Here is a 15,631-nt window from a genome sequence, read left to right as displayed (position 1 = left end):
TTTATAAAAAATAAAAAAATAGTTCTGTGAATTTTTAAGACATTTTTTCACAATCAAAGGCAGCTCATATGCAAACCAAACAATTGAGAAAGAATTTGGAAACCAGGGTGGTTATCTAAGGATAGATATAGGACTCCGAGGATATTCAGAAACAAGGCATTCAGAAATGGCTTCACCTTTATTTATCCTTTTTCATAAACTTAATTGGCTACTCTAATGTCACACTTTGTACTAGCAAATCAGGAAGCATCTATTAATGTGTTTTTCTCTGCTGAATGGATGCCAGAGGTTACCCCTTCCTTTAGATAGCATCCAATCTATTTCAGTAATAAAAGTCATTGTCATATTAACAATGTTTTCTATGTGGGCTGTTAAGTTAGTCAATCTTCAAGACATAAAATTCATTCTCTGTCTAAATTATTTGCATTTATATCAGTTTCTGTTGTTTTAGGTTGAAAAATATTTCAGCAAAAATTTATTTGGGTGACTCTTAATAGCCCATACGTTTGCATCAAACATGTGTTTCATTGACAGACATTTCTAACATGAAGTAATCTGTTTATGCCAATGTAGTCGAGATGCTCTTAACTTTAGAATGTTCTGATGAATGAAATCCCAATAGTTAAACAATGTGAAGGCATTTACATAGCTTACATGATTACTGAGATAGTGGTAGGTTTACAGATATAACATGTGAAAATATCTGTAAAATCATTTGCTCAGTTAAAAAGATGCACACGTTATTTAAAGATCAACCTCATAAATACATTCCAAAATATTACTATGTTAGAATTCCCTGTGTACTTTCCCAGTTCCATTTCATTCATACACTTCCCTTTCCCTAACAGAGAATCACCTTCTGATTTTCCTCCCATTTTCTCTAGCACATCCCGTAATCAAAGGTCCCACCTGAATGGTCAGAATTAAAAATAAGAGAATGAAAGAAATCGGCAAATTGTGTGTGCCCTGCTCAGTCTACCTATGTCATTTCCCTACTGTATAGCTCCTTCTGCTTTTATTTCTATTATAAGCCTCCCTCCCTCCCTCCCACTCATTCAAAATGTGGTCATCAGCAAAGGGTCAGAACTTTATTTACACAATGGAATGAAGGGACCGAGGAAGACAGCTAAAAGGGGTGCAACCAATCTCTGGTTGAAAGAGCCATCCTCTCAAGAACTCTTTGCCATGTAACAGGGGTGATAACTTTGTGCAGAAGGACTGACTTCTCTACCAGTGTTGAGGTGACAAACCATCCCACGGTTAAATATATTTGTGAAACAATAGCTTCAAGGAAATTGAGACATTGTTTATTGCAGAATTTCTCAGGCCATTTTAATGTTCTAATATGTATATTCAAAACTTTTTGCTATAGAGCAATATGGGCAACACAGTATTAAAGGAATAAAGCCCTGGAAGTATGAACTCAGGTTTTCGAGGTATTGACCATCAGGTAAGAGAAGTATGAGTCACCCTTCGTAATGTCTCACATGGCCACTCACCTACTCACCTCGCAGCAGCCATGACGGCCATCAATTACAGAGCACCTACTCTGCTGCAAGTATTACTAAATGTTCTTTCCTCATTTCTTGGTGAGGTACAGAGAGGTCCTGTAACAGTTACCTAAGGTCATATGACTAACTACTAGGTGATTCAAGTAGGCTTTAAACTCAGAATGAGGAACCTAAGCCTAGATTTTCATATGCACCAGATCAGAAAATTATTCTCAGAGGTCATATAATAAAATACTACATATGAGCATACTTTCTAACAAATCTTCTATATTTTCCCAAGGAGAGGCAGAAATGAAATGTGTGTTAATTGCTAACTTCTCGGAAGACTGGCTCTCATAAAAAAAATAGAAAAGCTGTCCCTTTCTTTCCGTAATTATAGGAACTGTAGGTTACTTAAAACTAGAAATTTGCTTAGGGGCCCCTTTCTGTTATTCTCCTCACCCTTAGAGGTCTAGGTGAAACACTGTATAGATTTATACCCTATAAGGAATACACTGCTCAGACATAATTTAAACAATTTCAAATATATCACTAAAGCTTTACCTATACAACTATATCAACTATTATTTAACTATGTGATGATATTAGAAATGCCTTTATCACAAAAGTTAAGAGTCAACTACACTATGATCTGAGTCAATTACACTATGAGTCAACTACACTATGATCCAGTTTTTCTGTGTGTTGTTTTTTCTTCATGGGGCCGGGGAGGGGGAGGTATAATCTACGATATAGTTGTGGACCAAGTCTCCTCCAAGAATAAAGCAATGAACATTAACTACATTTTTATTTTTGAAAATATGATGCTTAAACAGAATTAAATTCTCAAAATGAGAAAAATGTTCTTTACCCATTAACTATTTTTCCTGAAGACAACACACAATTCACATATAGAAACACAGCATTTGTTTTCATAACAGATCACAGGTTTCATCAAGTTCAGTTTGTAGTGAATACCCAGAGAATCATGTGTTTGAGATATTACAGTGTTTAATGTAGTGCTGAGAAAAATTAAACAGGAGAACTGAAAGAACATTTATATGAGGCTCTCAATCCTGAGATTCATATGTATGTGACACCAGAAGTGCAGGGAATGAGCCATGTAAACACATTTCTTCTAATAAAAGTGAAAGTTGAATACCAGCTTATGCTGAATGTAATAATATTTGCCTTTTGCTAAGCACCTGTTATGAATGCTCCAGGCACTTTACACCCAGAATTATATTTAATCATCATGATCCTATAAAATAGGGTGTTACCCATTCCAGATATAAAAGAATTGGACCCTAGATAAGTAATCTGTTCAAAGTCACACAAGTAAGTGACAGATCCCATATCTGAGTTGATATAGATAAGACATAGATATCAGTACAGATAATCAACCCACAAAGGTGAACACAACTTGTAGCCTTAGTTATCATGTAAAATAACATTTATCAATGTTAAATTGGAAAAATGTATAGGAAACAGGTGAGAGATTAGGAAATCAGTTTCATCTATAATACAAATAAAATTTTTGATAAATTGTAAACTAATATTCTATAGGCATATCCAAAGATCTATCTTAAATTCCTTTTAAAAAGGCATTGTGTGTCTTTTTAAAATTTTAATATCTTATACAGTTTAATACTAATAAAATTTCAGATATTTTCCTTCTCATAATTTCAATGCAGAGGTCACATTTTTCCAATTAATGATTCAAGGAACTAATTTTGTGATAAAATATTACCTGGAAAGACATTTCAAATATAGAAAGTAATGTCTTGTTACATTTGTTCACAGAAGCACATAAGGAAAGTTCAACCTTCATGTGGTTGTAACATGAGTGAGTGGAAAGTTTCCAACTTTGTCAGTTGATTTAAGTAACCCAAGTTACTATATACTTCTGAAACCTAGGACCTTTTTCACACAGAATTTTCTTCCCAAATTAATCCAATAGAATATTTAATAGAATTTAAAGTTGCTTCTCCCCAAATCAGTATATACATGTAATGCAATTCCAAAGAAATGAAAGGCATCTGTTTTTGTTAGTGCAGATCCAGCAACCAGGAGACGGCTTATAAGCCAGAAATTCTTAGGGTCCTGACGCCAGTGTGTTTCAGGTGCCAACATCTGGTTCAGTGCCTTCTAGATTCCCTAGCTTCCTGATGGTGATAAGAAAGCAGTCACCACCCCATTCGCCCCTACCCCCCACTCCAGCCCCCCACCCAAGCAGGACACTTAGGAAAATTGTCCAAGCCTATTTCCAAACTCCTTACATCAATTATGTAAAAACTCAATTCCCTATCTTAAAGTTCTTTCTGCTTAAAACTCCTAGATTATTTTCTATCAAATGCTTCTAAACTACGTGTTACACAGCATCCCAATTGTTTCATGGGAAGGAGAAGTGAACAAAATAATCTTTAAATGCAAGTGGAAAAATAGAAGAATAAATATCTATTAATAGCCAAGAAAATAAAGGAAAAGGAGATTTCTTGGGAGAACTTTCCTTAGCAGATATTGGCTTGGGAATAAACAAATACATTAGTGGAACAGAACACTCCGAATGCAAATTCCAAGATATATGAAAATTTGCTGTATGGCAATGGTGGTATTTCAGTTCATTTGGAAGAGTAGGGTTCCTTTAATAAATGTTGATTTCTCAATTGGCTGCCCTTATTTTAAAAAAAAAGAAAAACTTAAGTTGGATTTCAGCCTCATGCTATAAACAAAAATAAATCCCAAGCATACTACACGCAACTATAAAAATTTAAATCCTAGAAAAAAAATGTAGAAAGTGACATTGGTCATTTAGGGGTTTACAAGACTCCTCCAGCCAAGACAGGAAACAGAACTAGGAAAGAAAATATAAGCATATTTGAACCAATGAGCATTAAAATATATTCAGTGGCAACAAACCCCATAATCTAAATCATTTAGAAAGACTAAGATAGATTAAGAAAAGTATCTGTGATCCATAAGATAAAGTATATAATATGATCTTACAGTATGATCTTACAATGTGCTCTTACAAATTATTAAGACAGAAGACATAATAGAAATATGAGTAAATGATATGAAAAATGCTAGTTAAATTTTACCTAGCATTAAAATAATAATGAAATGTCACTATTAAAATACCTTCTGTGGGTGGGCATGAATGGGAAGAGGGTCTCTTTAAACTGCTGGAGGAACTGTGAATTATGTTACCATTTTTATGACAGTTATCTGGTAATATTTATATAACAATATTTTATAAGGGAGAAATCAAACCTTTAATGGATGTCACTGGGGTTTTTTTGAAAGCTTAGAGCACTGCTATCCAACAGAAAATACAATACAAGTCACAAATGCTAACCACATATGTAATTTTAATTTTGTAACAGCTACATTTCAAAAGTAAAAACAGGTAAAATTAATTATAGTAATATATTTAATTTAATCCAATAAATTCAATATATTTTTCAACATGCAATCCATATAAAAATGACTGAGAGATTTTATATTCTACTTTTTTGTACTAAATCTTTGAAAACTAGTGTGTGTTTTTAGATTTTACAGCACGTCTCAGTTTGAACCAGCTATATTTCAAGTGCTCAAGAGTCACATTATCTAGTGTATACAGTGTTAGGCAGCATGGTACAGTGTTTTTTGCCCATCAGCAGACAGAAAGTATGTAAGATTTCACTGATCTGACATCACAGAACGAATCTGCATTCTACACCCTTGTCAGGGAATGCAATTTTGAGCTCACTGTCATTTATTATCAAAATCTTCTATGACACAACTAACATGTAACAAGAACTGTCCAAATTTATAACTATACCAACCTGCTTGAATGTGCTTTTATTTAGCAACATTCAGTTACATGGATTCAGACAAGAAGAATACAATTGGATAGACTTATGTAGGGCTGCTGTTTTATCAAGCGGGTATGACAAAAAGAGGTGGGTGGGAGTTGAAGCATATGCAAAGATATGATTGTAATAGTGATGCATTGATTCCAATTTGGATAAAAAGGATGGGATGATCAATAAAAAATAAAGCTATGGAATAATCTAGCATTGAAACAAAGTTTCTGTAAAAAGGAATATAAGTTATTTTCCATTAACATTGATGCTTAGGGAGAGAAGGAGGTGGGGAGAGGGAAAAGGAATGAAGGAGGAGAAGGAAGCGGAGGAGAAGAGGAGGAAGAAGAACGCTGGAAACATGGAAAAAAAGAAGGAAAGAAGTAAGGGAAAAAATGAAACAGAATATTTAAACACATAAGAAAATCTGTACATTAAAATGTGTTCCTAATGGAATTTATGGAACTTGTCTTTGAAAGTTTTCACAGGAGAAAATCCCCTTTGGTGTAGTGCTATCAGCTTTTGAGTACAAATAAATCATTGTAGCAGCACAGATCTTAAAACAAAAAATAAATACATAAATAAAATTCTTTCCTTGACCCACATCTCCTGCAGTGGCTACTTTCTTTCTACACTCTGGCAGCCGCGCTTTAAAAAGTTGTCTACATGGCGTCCACATCCTCATCTACCTTCACCCTTCAACTCACATCCCCTGTACTAAAGCTACTTACTTCTCTCTCTAAGGTCATCTTACGTTTCATGGTGCCAGATCCATTGGCTAAATTTCAGTCCTCAATTTACCTGACCTATTCAAAGAATTTGAGTCAGTTCACCACTCTTGCCTTCCCCAAACATTTTATTCTTGAATTCTTGCCATTTTACTCTTATTTTCCTCCTTTTCTTTTTAGCCTCTCCTCAATCATATTGGGTAACTCCTCTCGCTCTATCAATGCTTTAAATGTTTGCTTTACATGGTTCTTTATCCTGGGTCATCTTTTCTTTCTACTCTAAAGTCTTTTATTCGGTTATCTTATTTACTGATGCAGTTTTAAAGACTGTATTTTCCCCAATTTTATATCTCCAGCCTGAACTGCCTTTCTGAGCTCCAGATCATAATATCAAATGTTTACTTGACATGGCTACTTGAATATTTCCCAGATATCCCAAATATAACATACACAAAATTGAAATTGGATGTTCTCATGCCCTTACCGTTTCCTCCTGCTCTTTCAATCTTTTCCATTGGAGTAAATGACAGCTTTATGACCCTCCAACTTTTCCATGCCACAAACCTAAGATTGATTCTTCACATCTCTTTCCCCTCAGGCTCTATATCTCCTACTATACCACAAAAAGTATGTAAGTAATAGTTCTTAACAAACATGTCCACTTCTCCCTGTATTTTACTGGTTGATAAACTCCTAATTGTTCAAAACCTTTCCATTGTTGACCTCTTCCAATTCGTTGTACCAAAAGCAGCTTACATGATCTTTTTTTTTTTAGGTTATAAATTCTCTTTTTATTTTCACCTTTATTGATTTAGAAGGTGATTCAGAAGAAGAATAACCTTTCATGTGATCTTCTAAAAACCAAAATCTAGTGATGTCATGCTTCTGTTTTAAAACTCTTCAATAGCTACTCATTATATTTACGTAGGGGACTTTTCTCACAGATTTATGTAATTTAGTTTCCGTTTACTCTTCCAGCTTCTTCTTCTGCAACTCTCCCCGTTGCTCATTATAAGACTGTGAATGTACCCTTGTCAAAACTTGAAAATCTTTTATCATTCTGAGCCTAATTCCTTCATCTACATCACTACACTTAATTGATCACACCTGAACTTCATTAATTTGTGCCTATCTCCCCAGTTTGGTAAGGGCACACTGAATTTAATCTTGTTTTCCAAGATGATCATTAACCCCATTATTAACATATCATCTGTAACTTAATGAGGATACTAAACTTTCTACTCTATTACTAAAAAAAATCTTAATCAAGGACCAATCTCTGAAGTACAATGCTGATTACACTGCTTCAGATTGATATTAATCCACTGATAGTGTGTATAAAGTTTTCACAATTGCCTGTCAGTGATGCTATTTTTCATCATATGCTGGGAGATTGCAATAATAGCCAGTAAATTATGCTGCTTTTGTATCTTCTCTTCCTTTTTTACAAAGATAAATGTCATAAGCGTCCTCTCTGTGTGCCTCAATTTAAATACATTTTTAAAATGTCAGAAACAGTATGCTGTAAATTTTTCAGATAAATCAAAACACAGAATTAACAAGATATAATAAGTCTATTGCTAAATTTTATAATTAACATAATTCTGTAACTATAGTACATAATGCAAAACTCTAGACTTCTTAACAGTGCTTAACTCTTATAATATTAACCTCTGAATGAAGTATTTCCTCACCAACTATAGAGACTGAAAGACAGTTTAGAGACAAAAATAACTGCATGCAGTTTCTTCAAATATCAACAATAAAGCTAGAAAACTCCAAATATTCTTATCTAGAGGACCACAAGACTTACTCATAAGGCACCCTACTTTCAGCACATAAAAGGAATAGACCTAATTCTCAGATTGTTTAACTTTCAGTGGAAGATGCATAGAAGACATCACTTTAACAATAATAACAACTTTCTAAAAGAGGAGAAGCTTATGTGAACAGGAGTGGCAGTGTTTGAGAAATAAAGGTATTCTAAGCCAAACTCTTTTTTTCCTCCAAAGAAGAGAAACTCATTCAAATTAGTCCATGTAAAGAGAAGGTCACTGCAAGGACACCACAGGCATTTCATGAACAGACAATATCAGAACAACAAGTGCAGCTGGGTCTTAACTTGGCCTGGAAATGGAAAATCAGAAACTAAGACTCCTCCCTCTGTCTTTCAGTCCTCCTTAATTATCTCTTCTCGTCTTCTTTCTAATTATCCACCTTGCACATGAGTCAACTAGCTGTCATCCTCTACTGTATATCATCAAACATCGACCTTCCACTGACAACAGTCTCATTATCTCTTGTTTGAAAGAAGGGCTTTGTTGAGTCCAACAGATCTTTAAATGTGTGTGCCAGACAACACACATCACTGGTCATTAAGCAGTCCAGGGACTGTCTGCCTTTGAATCAAGTGCCTATTCTTGGCCAAAGTAACTGCTTCAAGAATCTGGGCTATCCATGGTTCTACCCATTTTACATAGGTATGGATGGACAGGATATGATAAAGGAAGGGTTTCTGGTCCTCTGGTCTACAGAGAAGTGCCTGGAGTAGTGAAAGTTCTAAACTCTTACTGAAAAGTAATGAGGAAATAAAGGAAATTATCTCCTTAATTGAAATCAAAGTAGATTTTTGCTTCAGTTTTACCTCACTCACTTTCCCAATTGTGACCCAATAGTTCACGAACTGTATTAAACCTGTAGTTGTCTCCTGAGATTTTTTAATTACATGGCTCTACTAAATCTAAATAAAATGTGATTGGCCAATGTAGAAAATGTATAAATTTTAGGGATTCTTCATACAGTCACAAGAAATACTCTACAACAGTGGTCCCCAAACTTTTTGGCACCAGGGACCGGTTTCGTGGAAGGCAATTTTTCCACTGGCTGGGCGGGGGGCAGGGTGGTCCAGGCTGTAATGCGAGTGATGGGGAGGCAGGTGAAGTTTCCCTTGCTCGCCTGTCGCTCGCCTCCTGCTGTGTGGGCCAGTTCCTAACAGGCTGCGGACCACTAGCGGCCCACGGCCTGGGGGTTGGGGCCCCCGCTCTACAATGCGTCATTCCAGTTCCATGATTTTATAGAATCCTACCACTTTGATATGATTTGTTTCTCCGTATCTTTGATGTTGGTGTTTCACCCTCCACCCCAGCCCCTAAAAAAAAATTAAAAGTTTAGAAAAGTATTTTTAGGACATGAAAGAACACAATGAATTATTAAATGTTTTCATATGATTATATGGAACAATATAACTTCTTGTCCAAAGTAGATGCTAATCCTCTGATGCTCTCACCTATCAAGGTAATGGGATATCCATATAATATGAATTCAAAGTAGAAACGTAATAAATGGTAGCTATTAAAAGAAGGCCAAAATTTCAAGTGGTCTGACACTATGTTTTCTTCTGAAAGTTAGACATGATCCTACGGATAAATTCAAACAAAAAGGGAATGAGGATATTGATCCTGACCAAAGGATGAGGTTTACACCTCAGCGTAGATCATGACCAAACGAAATCAGGCAAATGAAATTCTAAGTCAGGAACTGTTCTTACACTTTTCAGTATGTCTTCCTTATAAAATGGAACACATAAAACATGAAGCAATGAGAATTACTAATATGGAAAAGAGGTACAGGAGCTTAAAAGAAAGGAAAATATGGCACATAGTTAATATGATAAAACAAAACTTACTTTAATAACCTGGAGCAAAGAAAATCTTATAAAAGACCACAAGGCAATGATGAATTACTTCTCATGATTACAAAGGGAAGTGGTCTTTCTGGATTATCTCAATTTGGAGCACTTGGAAGCAACAAAGATATTTCTGTTCAGTGGTAAAGGTCTAAAAGGCTCATTATTTTTCTCTGAGTCAAAAATAAATACAGGAGGGTATAATTCCATACAATATCTGTTATTTTCACCACCTGGACTATTTCAGTGTCTGCAGTAAAACTTAGATACCATTCTTTATATTTAAAACAGGAAAGAATTACAAGGCCATATAATAACTTATTTTTAAATAATAACTTCCAGAATGTTTATCCTTCCTATTCTTATTTCATAGTTGTCTCCAAAATTACTATAAGATATTCTATAATTTATAAAGAAAGTAATAAAATAGCAACTGTAACTTAGATGATCGGGTAACAGCCATTTACATTCTCAAAACATGTGATTTATATTTGGCAGGAATGATATTCTTTACATTGGATTTTTTTTTAACCCAACAGTAAATATTTTGGTAAAATAGATCTTCCATCTTCTTATAATTCGATGAGGTATCCCACAATTTTATGTTTGATGCTTATTTTTTTCACATACATTTTTTTTTTTTACTTGGGTCACAATTGGTACTCTGTGATATGGGGAAATAAAACACACTCTCATTTTGTCCTCTTAAATTCCCATTTTATTCTTTCCTGTAACTGCCCTAGTTTAAACCCTTTTAATCCATCTATCCTTAGCTATTCTCATTGTGGATTCCTTTTTTTTCTCCTCTCAGAACTATTAACCACACTATTTCCCCAAGATTATGACACTATCTTACTACAGGAAGTCACACTCCCAAACTTTTTTGGTGTGGGAGTTTGATGGCTTCATTCTTTTAAGTTTTTCCCCAAGTCAGCATGAGGCAGTTTCTCAATAAGAACTCTATCTTTTACATGTAAATATGACACTATTGATCAATGACCAAGGAAGTAAAACAATAACTAACACGTATCAAGCAATTACTCTTTGCTATGGCACCCTGAAAAGCACTTCACATTCATTTTCTCCTTTAATCCTCAAAAACATTCTTTCAAATAAATGTTGCTTTGTACCCACTTTTGCTTTTTTAATGGACCAGTTGGGATAATGACAGATTTATTTATTTATACAAGATCACAAAGCAGATATGCAATGAAGTTGGACTGGATTTGAAGCAGTCTGAGCCCAGAGGCCATCATAAGTAGGGCATGATCACCTATAGCACGTGTTCAGATACATGTGGAAAAAAAGGTCCCTCTGCTACCCCAAGTACGACGCCCAGTATGCTGTTGTGTATGCCTGAAATCCTAAGCAAGTAAATATTACAGAATTATCCCATATTAAAGTAAAAAGGCCCTGAGAGAGCTACCTCTCTTTAAAATCTCAGCATAAGTAAGCTTATCAGAACCTTTCTCACTGGTCTGAAGAAAGCAAGTTTTACCAGTCATTAGAGTTAAATAAGGGTATTTCCCTGGTAGGAGAAATCTAGGTTGTTGGCTATGTTGGAAGACTGTAGTCAGAGTAAAAAGCTTCAAATCTTCAAGAACTTTAGGACACAAAGGAAAGACTTAGACAAACCATGTTTCTCACAAGCAAAGATGCAGTCCATCAGACCACAGTTTTCAGAATGTTAATGTTCAACATTTAGAAAGTTAACATATTAAGATGTGAGACAGGACAGATGCTTTCTGCTTTTAACCTAACAACTGATCTCTCTCTTCATCAGAGGCATCAAATAATATTAATAAAAAATACAAAAACTACAGGGTAGGGAGCAATCTGTGCTTTATAATAAACAGTCCTTATTGAAGGTAGCAGTTTAAATTTAAACAATCATTAATTTTGGAATAAAACAAAGAAGGAATTTCTCTTTTGGACATTAGTGGACAGTATCTAGTTAAACATAAGCCAGAAAATAAAGTCTAAATGGAATTTTCACCACCGTGCATCATTTTCACACTGTCTTAGTTCTGGGTATCGTATCTTTTCTGCTTCCATTAAAGGACAAGTTGGACACTCATAGATTTCTCTGATGGCAGTAAACACAAGATATTGTCATTACAAATACACAATACACCTAATGCTAGAAATATAATCTTCATAAGCATGAAAGTGTATTTACCACTTTAAACTGTGTTTGCCCATTTTACACTCATATTACTACACAAGTCTTGGGGGTGGGTAGGTAAAGATTGTCGGTGAAATGATGAATGGGATCTTCAAATAGTTACTGGTTATGGGACTGTGGGCAAATCACTCCCTGAGTCTCAGTTTTCTCATGTCTAAAATGAGGCAGTTGGACTAACTGACCCTTAATGTGTCACATCAAGCCAAAGTCTAAGATTCTGTGGAGACACTTGCCCAAAGCAGAGACAGAGGTCACACGGAAAGGTATCCATTTAAAAAAAAAAGGATTAATCAGAACTAGTTCTTTTAGAATACTATTCACATCTAGGAATGGCATGGGTTAATAACAAAAAGATAGCTCAGTATAAGAAAAGTGTCATTAGCTGAGCCAAATGAGGAGGCAAATGAAGCAAGTAATAAATACCATATTGGAAGAACCAAAGGAGATGGGGGGAAATGCATGGGAGGAAAAGGAATACTCAGGATGAGACAAAAGTTGGTTCACATCACTCCAGCATTATTCACAATAGCAAATACCTCAAAGTATTACTTGAGTATTAAGTGAAGTAATAGTCATGTTCTGGCTAAAGTGCTCAATCTAGAAGTTTGAAACAAATTGTAGCTGATTCTATTTAACTAAATTGTTCAATTGAAATTACAAAAGAACTAACCTGCTCAAGGTTCAAAAGACATGGCTGGTTTATTTACTGAAGGATTAAGATGTAATTCCTTTCTTGTCATTTCCATTGCCACAAATACCCCCATTTTAACTGAAAAGCAGTCTTTTAAAATTTATATATGAAAAAAAACACTTGCCAAGAGAAACAGCTAAAGCCATAATTTCATTACTTAACAAAATGCTAATAAGCTATGAGAAACTCCATTCAGCAAATTAACAGAATTTCACTCAGATTTTCTTATCGCATATCTCAGTGTGAACATCTCCAGTAATCTTAATATCCAAGTGAAGCCTTTTCTTTTTAATTTTCAAAACTGAACACTTTTTATAATCATTATACAATTCACAAATGCATTTGAATTACTTCAAAAAGGAATGAAAACAAGTGCCTTAACTTCCGTTTGACCCGTAAATGCATTTATGTATTCAACCGAACGGACTGCTTTTCCTTTCAACAAGTTAAGAAAATCTGTGTTTCGAAGAGTTTTTACAGAAAGTAACCTGTCTAATTAGCAGGTCACGGCCAAATTTACCGGATTGGATTTTGGGAGACCCGGCAGGTAAACGGGCGATGCTACCAAAGGGCAGTTTTGCCATGTTGACAGAATTTTTAGGCTGATGCATAACTCTAAAACACGTTCCAAGCTGATTTTAGAAACTAGAGGAGCCTGTCCCGGGTGCTCTGGAAAGTTCCAGCTACTCAGAAAATGCGGCACCGGCGGTGGCACGCCGCCCAGACTCAAGGAGCGCTCCCACCGCGTCGCGTCCCGGTTCCCCGGCAAGGAGCCCGCGACAGAAGCCGGCTGCGCGGCGGAGCGGCAGCCGTGGTCCCGCGGCCGCGAGGCGCACAGTCTCCGCGCGACCCCGGGGCGGGCTGGCCTCCCTCCGGCCGCCCGGCCGCGCGCACACCCACCTCGGGGCGCTGGGCCGCCTGCGGGCCATTCCCGACTCCCGCCCGCCCGGCCCGGCGCTGCTGGCAGCATCGCGGCCGCTGAAGCCCGGGCGCCTGGACAGGTGCCCGCCGAGCCCGGCCTCTCCCGGTCTGAGGTTCTCCGCGAGCTGGTCTCCGGGCCCCCGACCGTCCTCAGCCCGCTTCCCACCGCGGCGGCTGCGGCCGAGGTCCCGGAAACGCAGCCCCGGGGCGCGGGCCGCAGGGCGAGGGCTCGCGACGCTGGGCGCCCCGCGGAAGTGAAACTGCTCAAGGGCTTGCTCGGGCCTCCTTTTTAGGCCGCTTTGGTTTCTCCTGAGATTCTCTGGTCCTGTTCCCGCCTCATCTTTTCACTCAGGGCGTTTTTAGAGCTAGGTTACCTGTTCCTGTAGCCCTTCTTGTGCCATTCAAGGGCTTCCACGATGCTCCCACTTCCAGGAACAGGGATACCAGAAGTAGACACTTGCTGGAAAAGGGGACTAAGAGATACAGACATACAGATATGGATGTATCAGTAAAGGTATAAAGATGTAGATGTAGATACATAGTTGGGTTTTTTTTTGTTTGTTTGGAGGGTTTTTTTGGTTGGTTTACTGTTTGTTTCTGATATTGCATTTTGCCCAGAAATTTAAGCTAGAGCCATAAATTATAAAATGATTTTTAAATCCTATGTAAAATTTATTTCCTACTCCTGCTCCAAGTCAGAACCGGGCCTAGTAAAAAAAAAAAAAAATAAGTGATGGATCTAAATAGGTCCTTTGTTTGTTTGTTTGCTTGTTTGCTTTAAAGACTGTGAAATACTCAAGAGTTTCCCCCAGAGCCTTAAAATAAATGTCCCTTCTTCTCTCAAGGATCTCTAAATTAGTAATTTACGTTCTGAAGTTAAAAATATTTTTGAAGATCAATTTGAAGTTTTGGTAATCGTTCATGCCTAAATGTCCCTCTCCCTCTTTTTTAGAAAAGAAATCTAGGAGGGAGGCTTGCGAGCAATTATTTATCTCACAAAGTCTTTTTTATAAAATCAACTATCAAAGTATCAAAATGTTAAACTTTTTTTTCACATAACTGTACTTTTTTACATTTTATACCATAATGAAGTAAACTTGGAGAAGTGTCAGCAAATTTTGAAAACTATTATAGGTATCTTTATCCGCTTTCCAATTGTTCCTTTAACCTCATTATTAACTTTAAGTTGATTTCCTGTATTTGAAACAATGGAGCAAAAGATTTTAGCTAATTTATGAAATAATATCATATTGACCTGTTTACTGTCTTCTACAAATGCCTGTTTACCAACAGACCGCAGTACAATAAGGTAAAGACAGAGAGGGTTTGGATTGCAGGGTGCATATAAACTCTTGGTCAATAGTTCCAGGAATTCAGTTCTCAGGAAAGCATAAGTCTTCTTAAACCAATCCATTGGGGAGACAATGCCCTAAGTGATGTATCTTCTTCACAAAAGATACTTTGACAAAGATTTTGAGGAGAAAGTGATACACACATTCCAGCTCCTGCTCCCCTGTTACGCTCCACATCTTCAAAGGCATCCCAGTTTGTTCTACGGAAATAACACAATGCTCATTCCCTCCCTGCACACAAGGATTTGCAAAGAAGGATAGTCTTTAGATAGCAAACTGTATCTGTCACATGTCTGAAGAACCCCCGACCGGAAGTCAGAAGGCTGCGGGTGCCATCTGGACTCTCCACCTCGCTATCTGGACAAGCGGGGCAATTCTCAGTATTTCTGAGCCTTGCATGATCTCAGCTAAATGAGGAAACTGGAATAATTATATTCGAGTCTCTGCCAGCTATACAATTTTATGACGCCATCTCCTCTAATACACATAGAAGACTTACAGTACATATAATAATTGATTAAGTACGTTTTCAGGTGCTCACTTCCACAATTTATATCCATATGATCCTGGTAAATGGAAAAATGAAAACAAAAATGTGTTTAAAATTATGGGCTGTTTTTTAAAACTACTTCATTGGTTAAGACTTTGTGCTAGAAAATCTTTAAAAATCTTCTACTAAAGTTCAAAAATTATTCTAGGTTTGTTTTTGTTTCAGGTACGGAATGAGAACA

General features: G+C 36.6%; 1 protein-coding gene across 6 annotated transcripts in view; it reads right to left on the bottom strand.

The window, feature by feature from the left end:
- Positions 1 to 13,982, bottom strand: part of BANK1 (B cell scaffold protein with ankyrin repeats 1) — a 325,608-nt gene extending 311,626 nt beyond the window's left edge. For 5 of the 6 annotated variants that reach the window (XR_005019889.1, XM_036851932.1, XM_036851934.1 and 2 more), the window contains exon 1: positions 13,528 to 13,734. Coding sequence is in view for 4 of the 6 variants with exons in the window: in XM_036851932.1 (XP_036707827.1) it covers positions 13,528 to 13,597 (70 nt within the window). In the remaining 2 variants the exon portion in view is untranslated. Of the gene's footprint in view, positions 1 to 13,527; positions 13,735 to 13,922 lie in introns of those variants that run through there. The other variant, XM_036851937.1, reaches the window with a different exon arrangement.
- Between the last annotated feature and the right edge of the window lie 1,649 nt (positions 13,983 to 15,631).

Source organism: Balaenoptera musculus, chromosome 5 (genome assembly GCF_009873245.2).
Source record: "Balaenoptera musculus isolate JJ_BM4_2016_0621 chromosome 5, mBalMus1.pri.v3, whole genome shotgun sequence".
NCBI classification, from domain to species: domain Eukaryota; kingdom Metazoa; phylum Chordata; class Mammalia; order Artiodactyla; family Balaenopteridae; genus Balaenoptera; species Balaenoptera musculus.
Note: the sequence above shows the minus strand (reverse complement) of the source record. Positions and strands in the feature narration are given on the sequence as shown.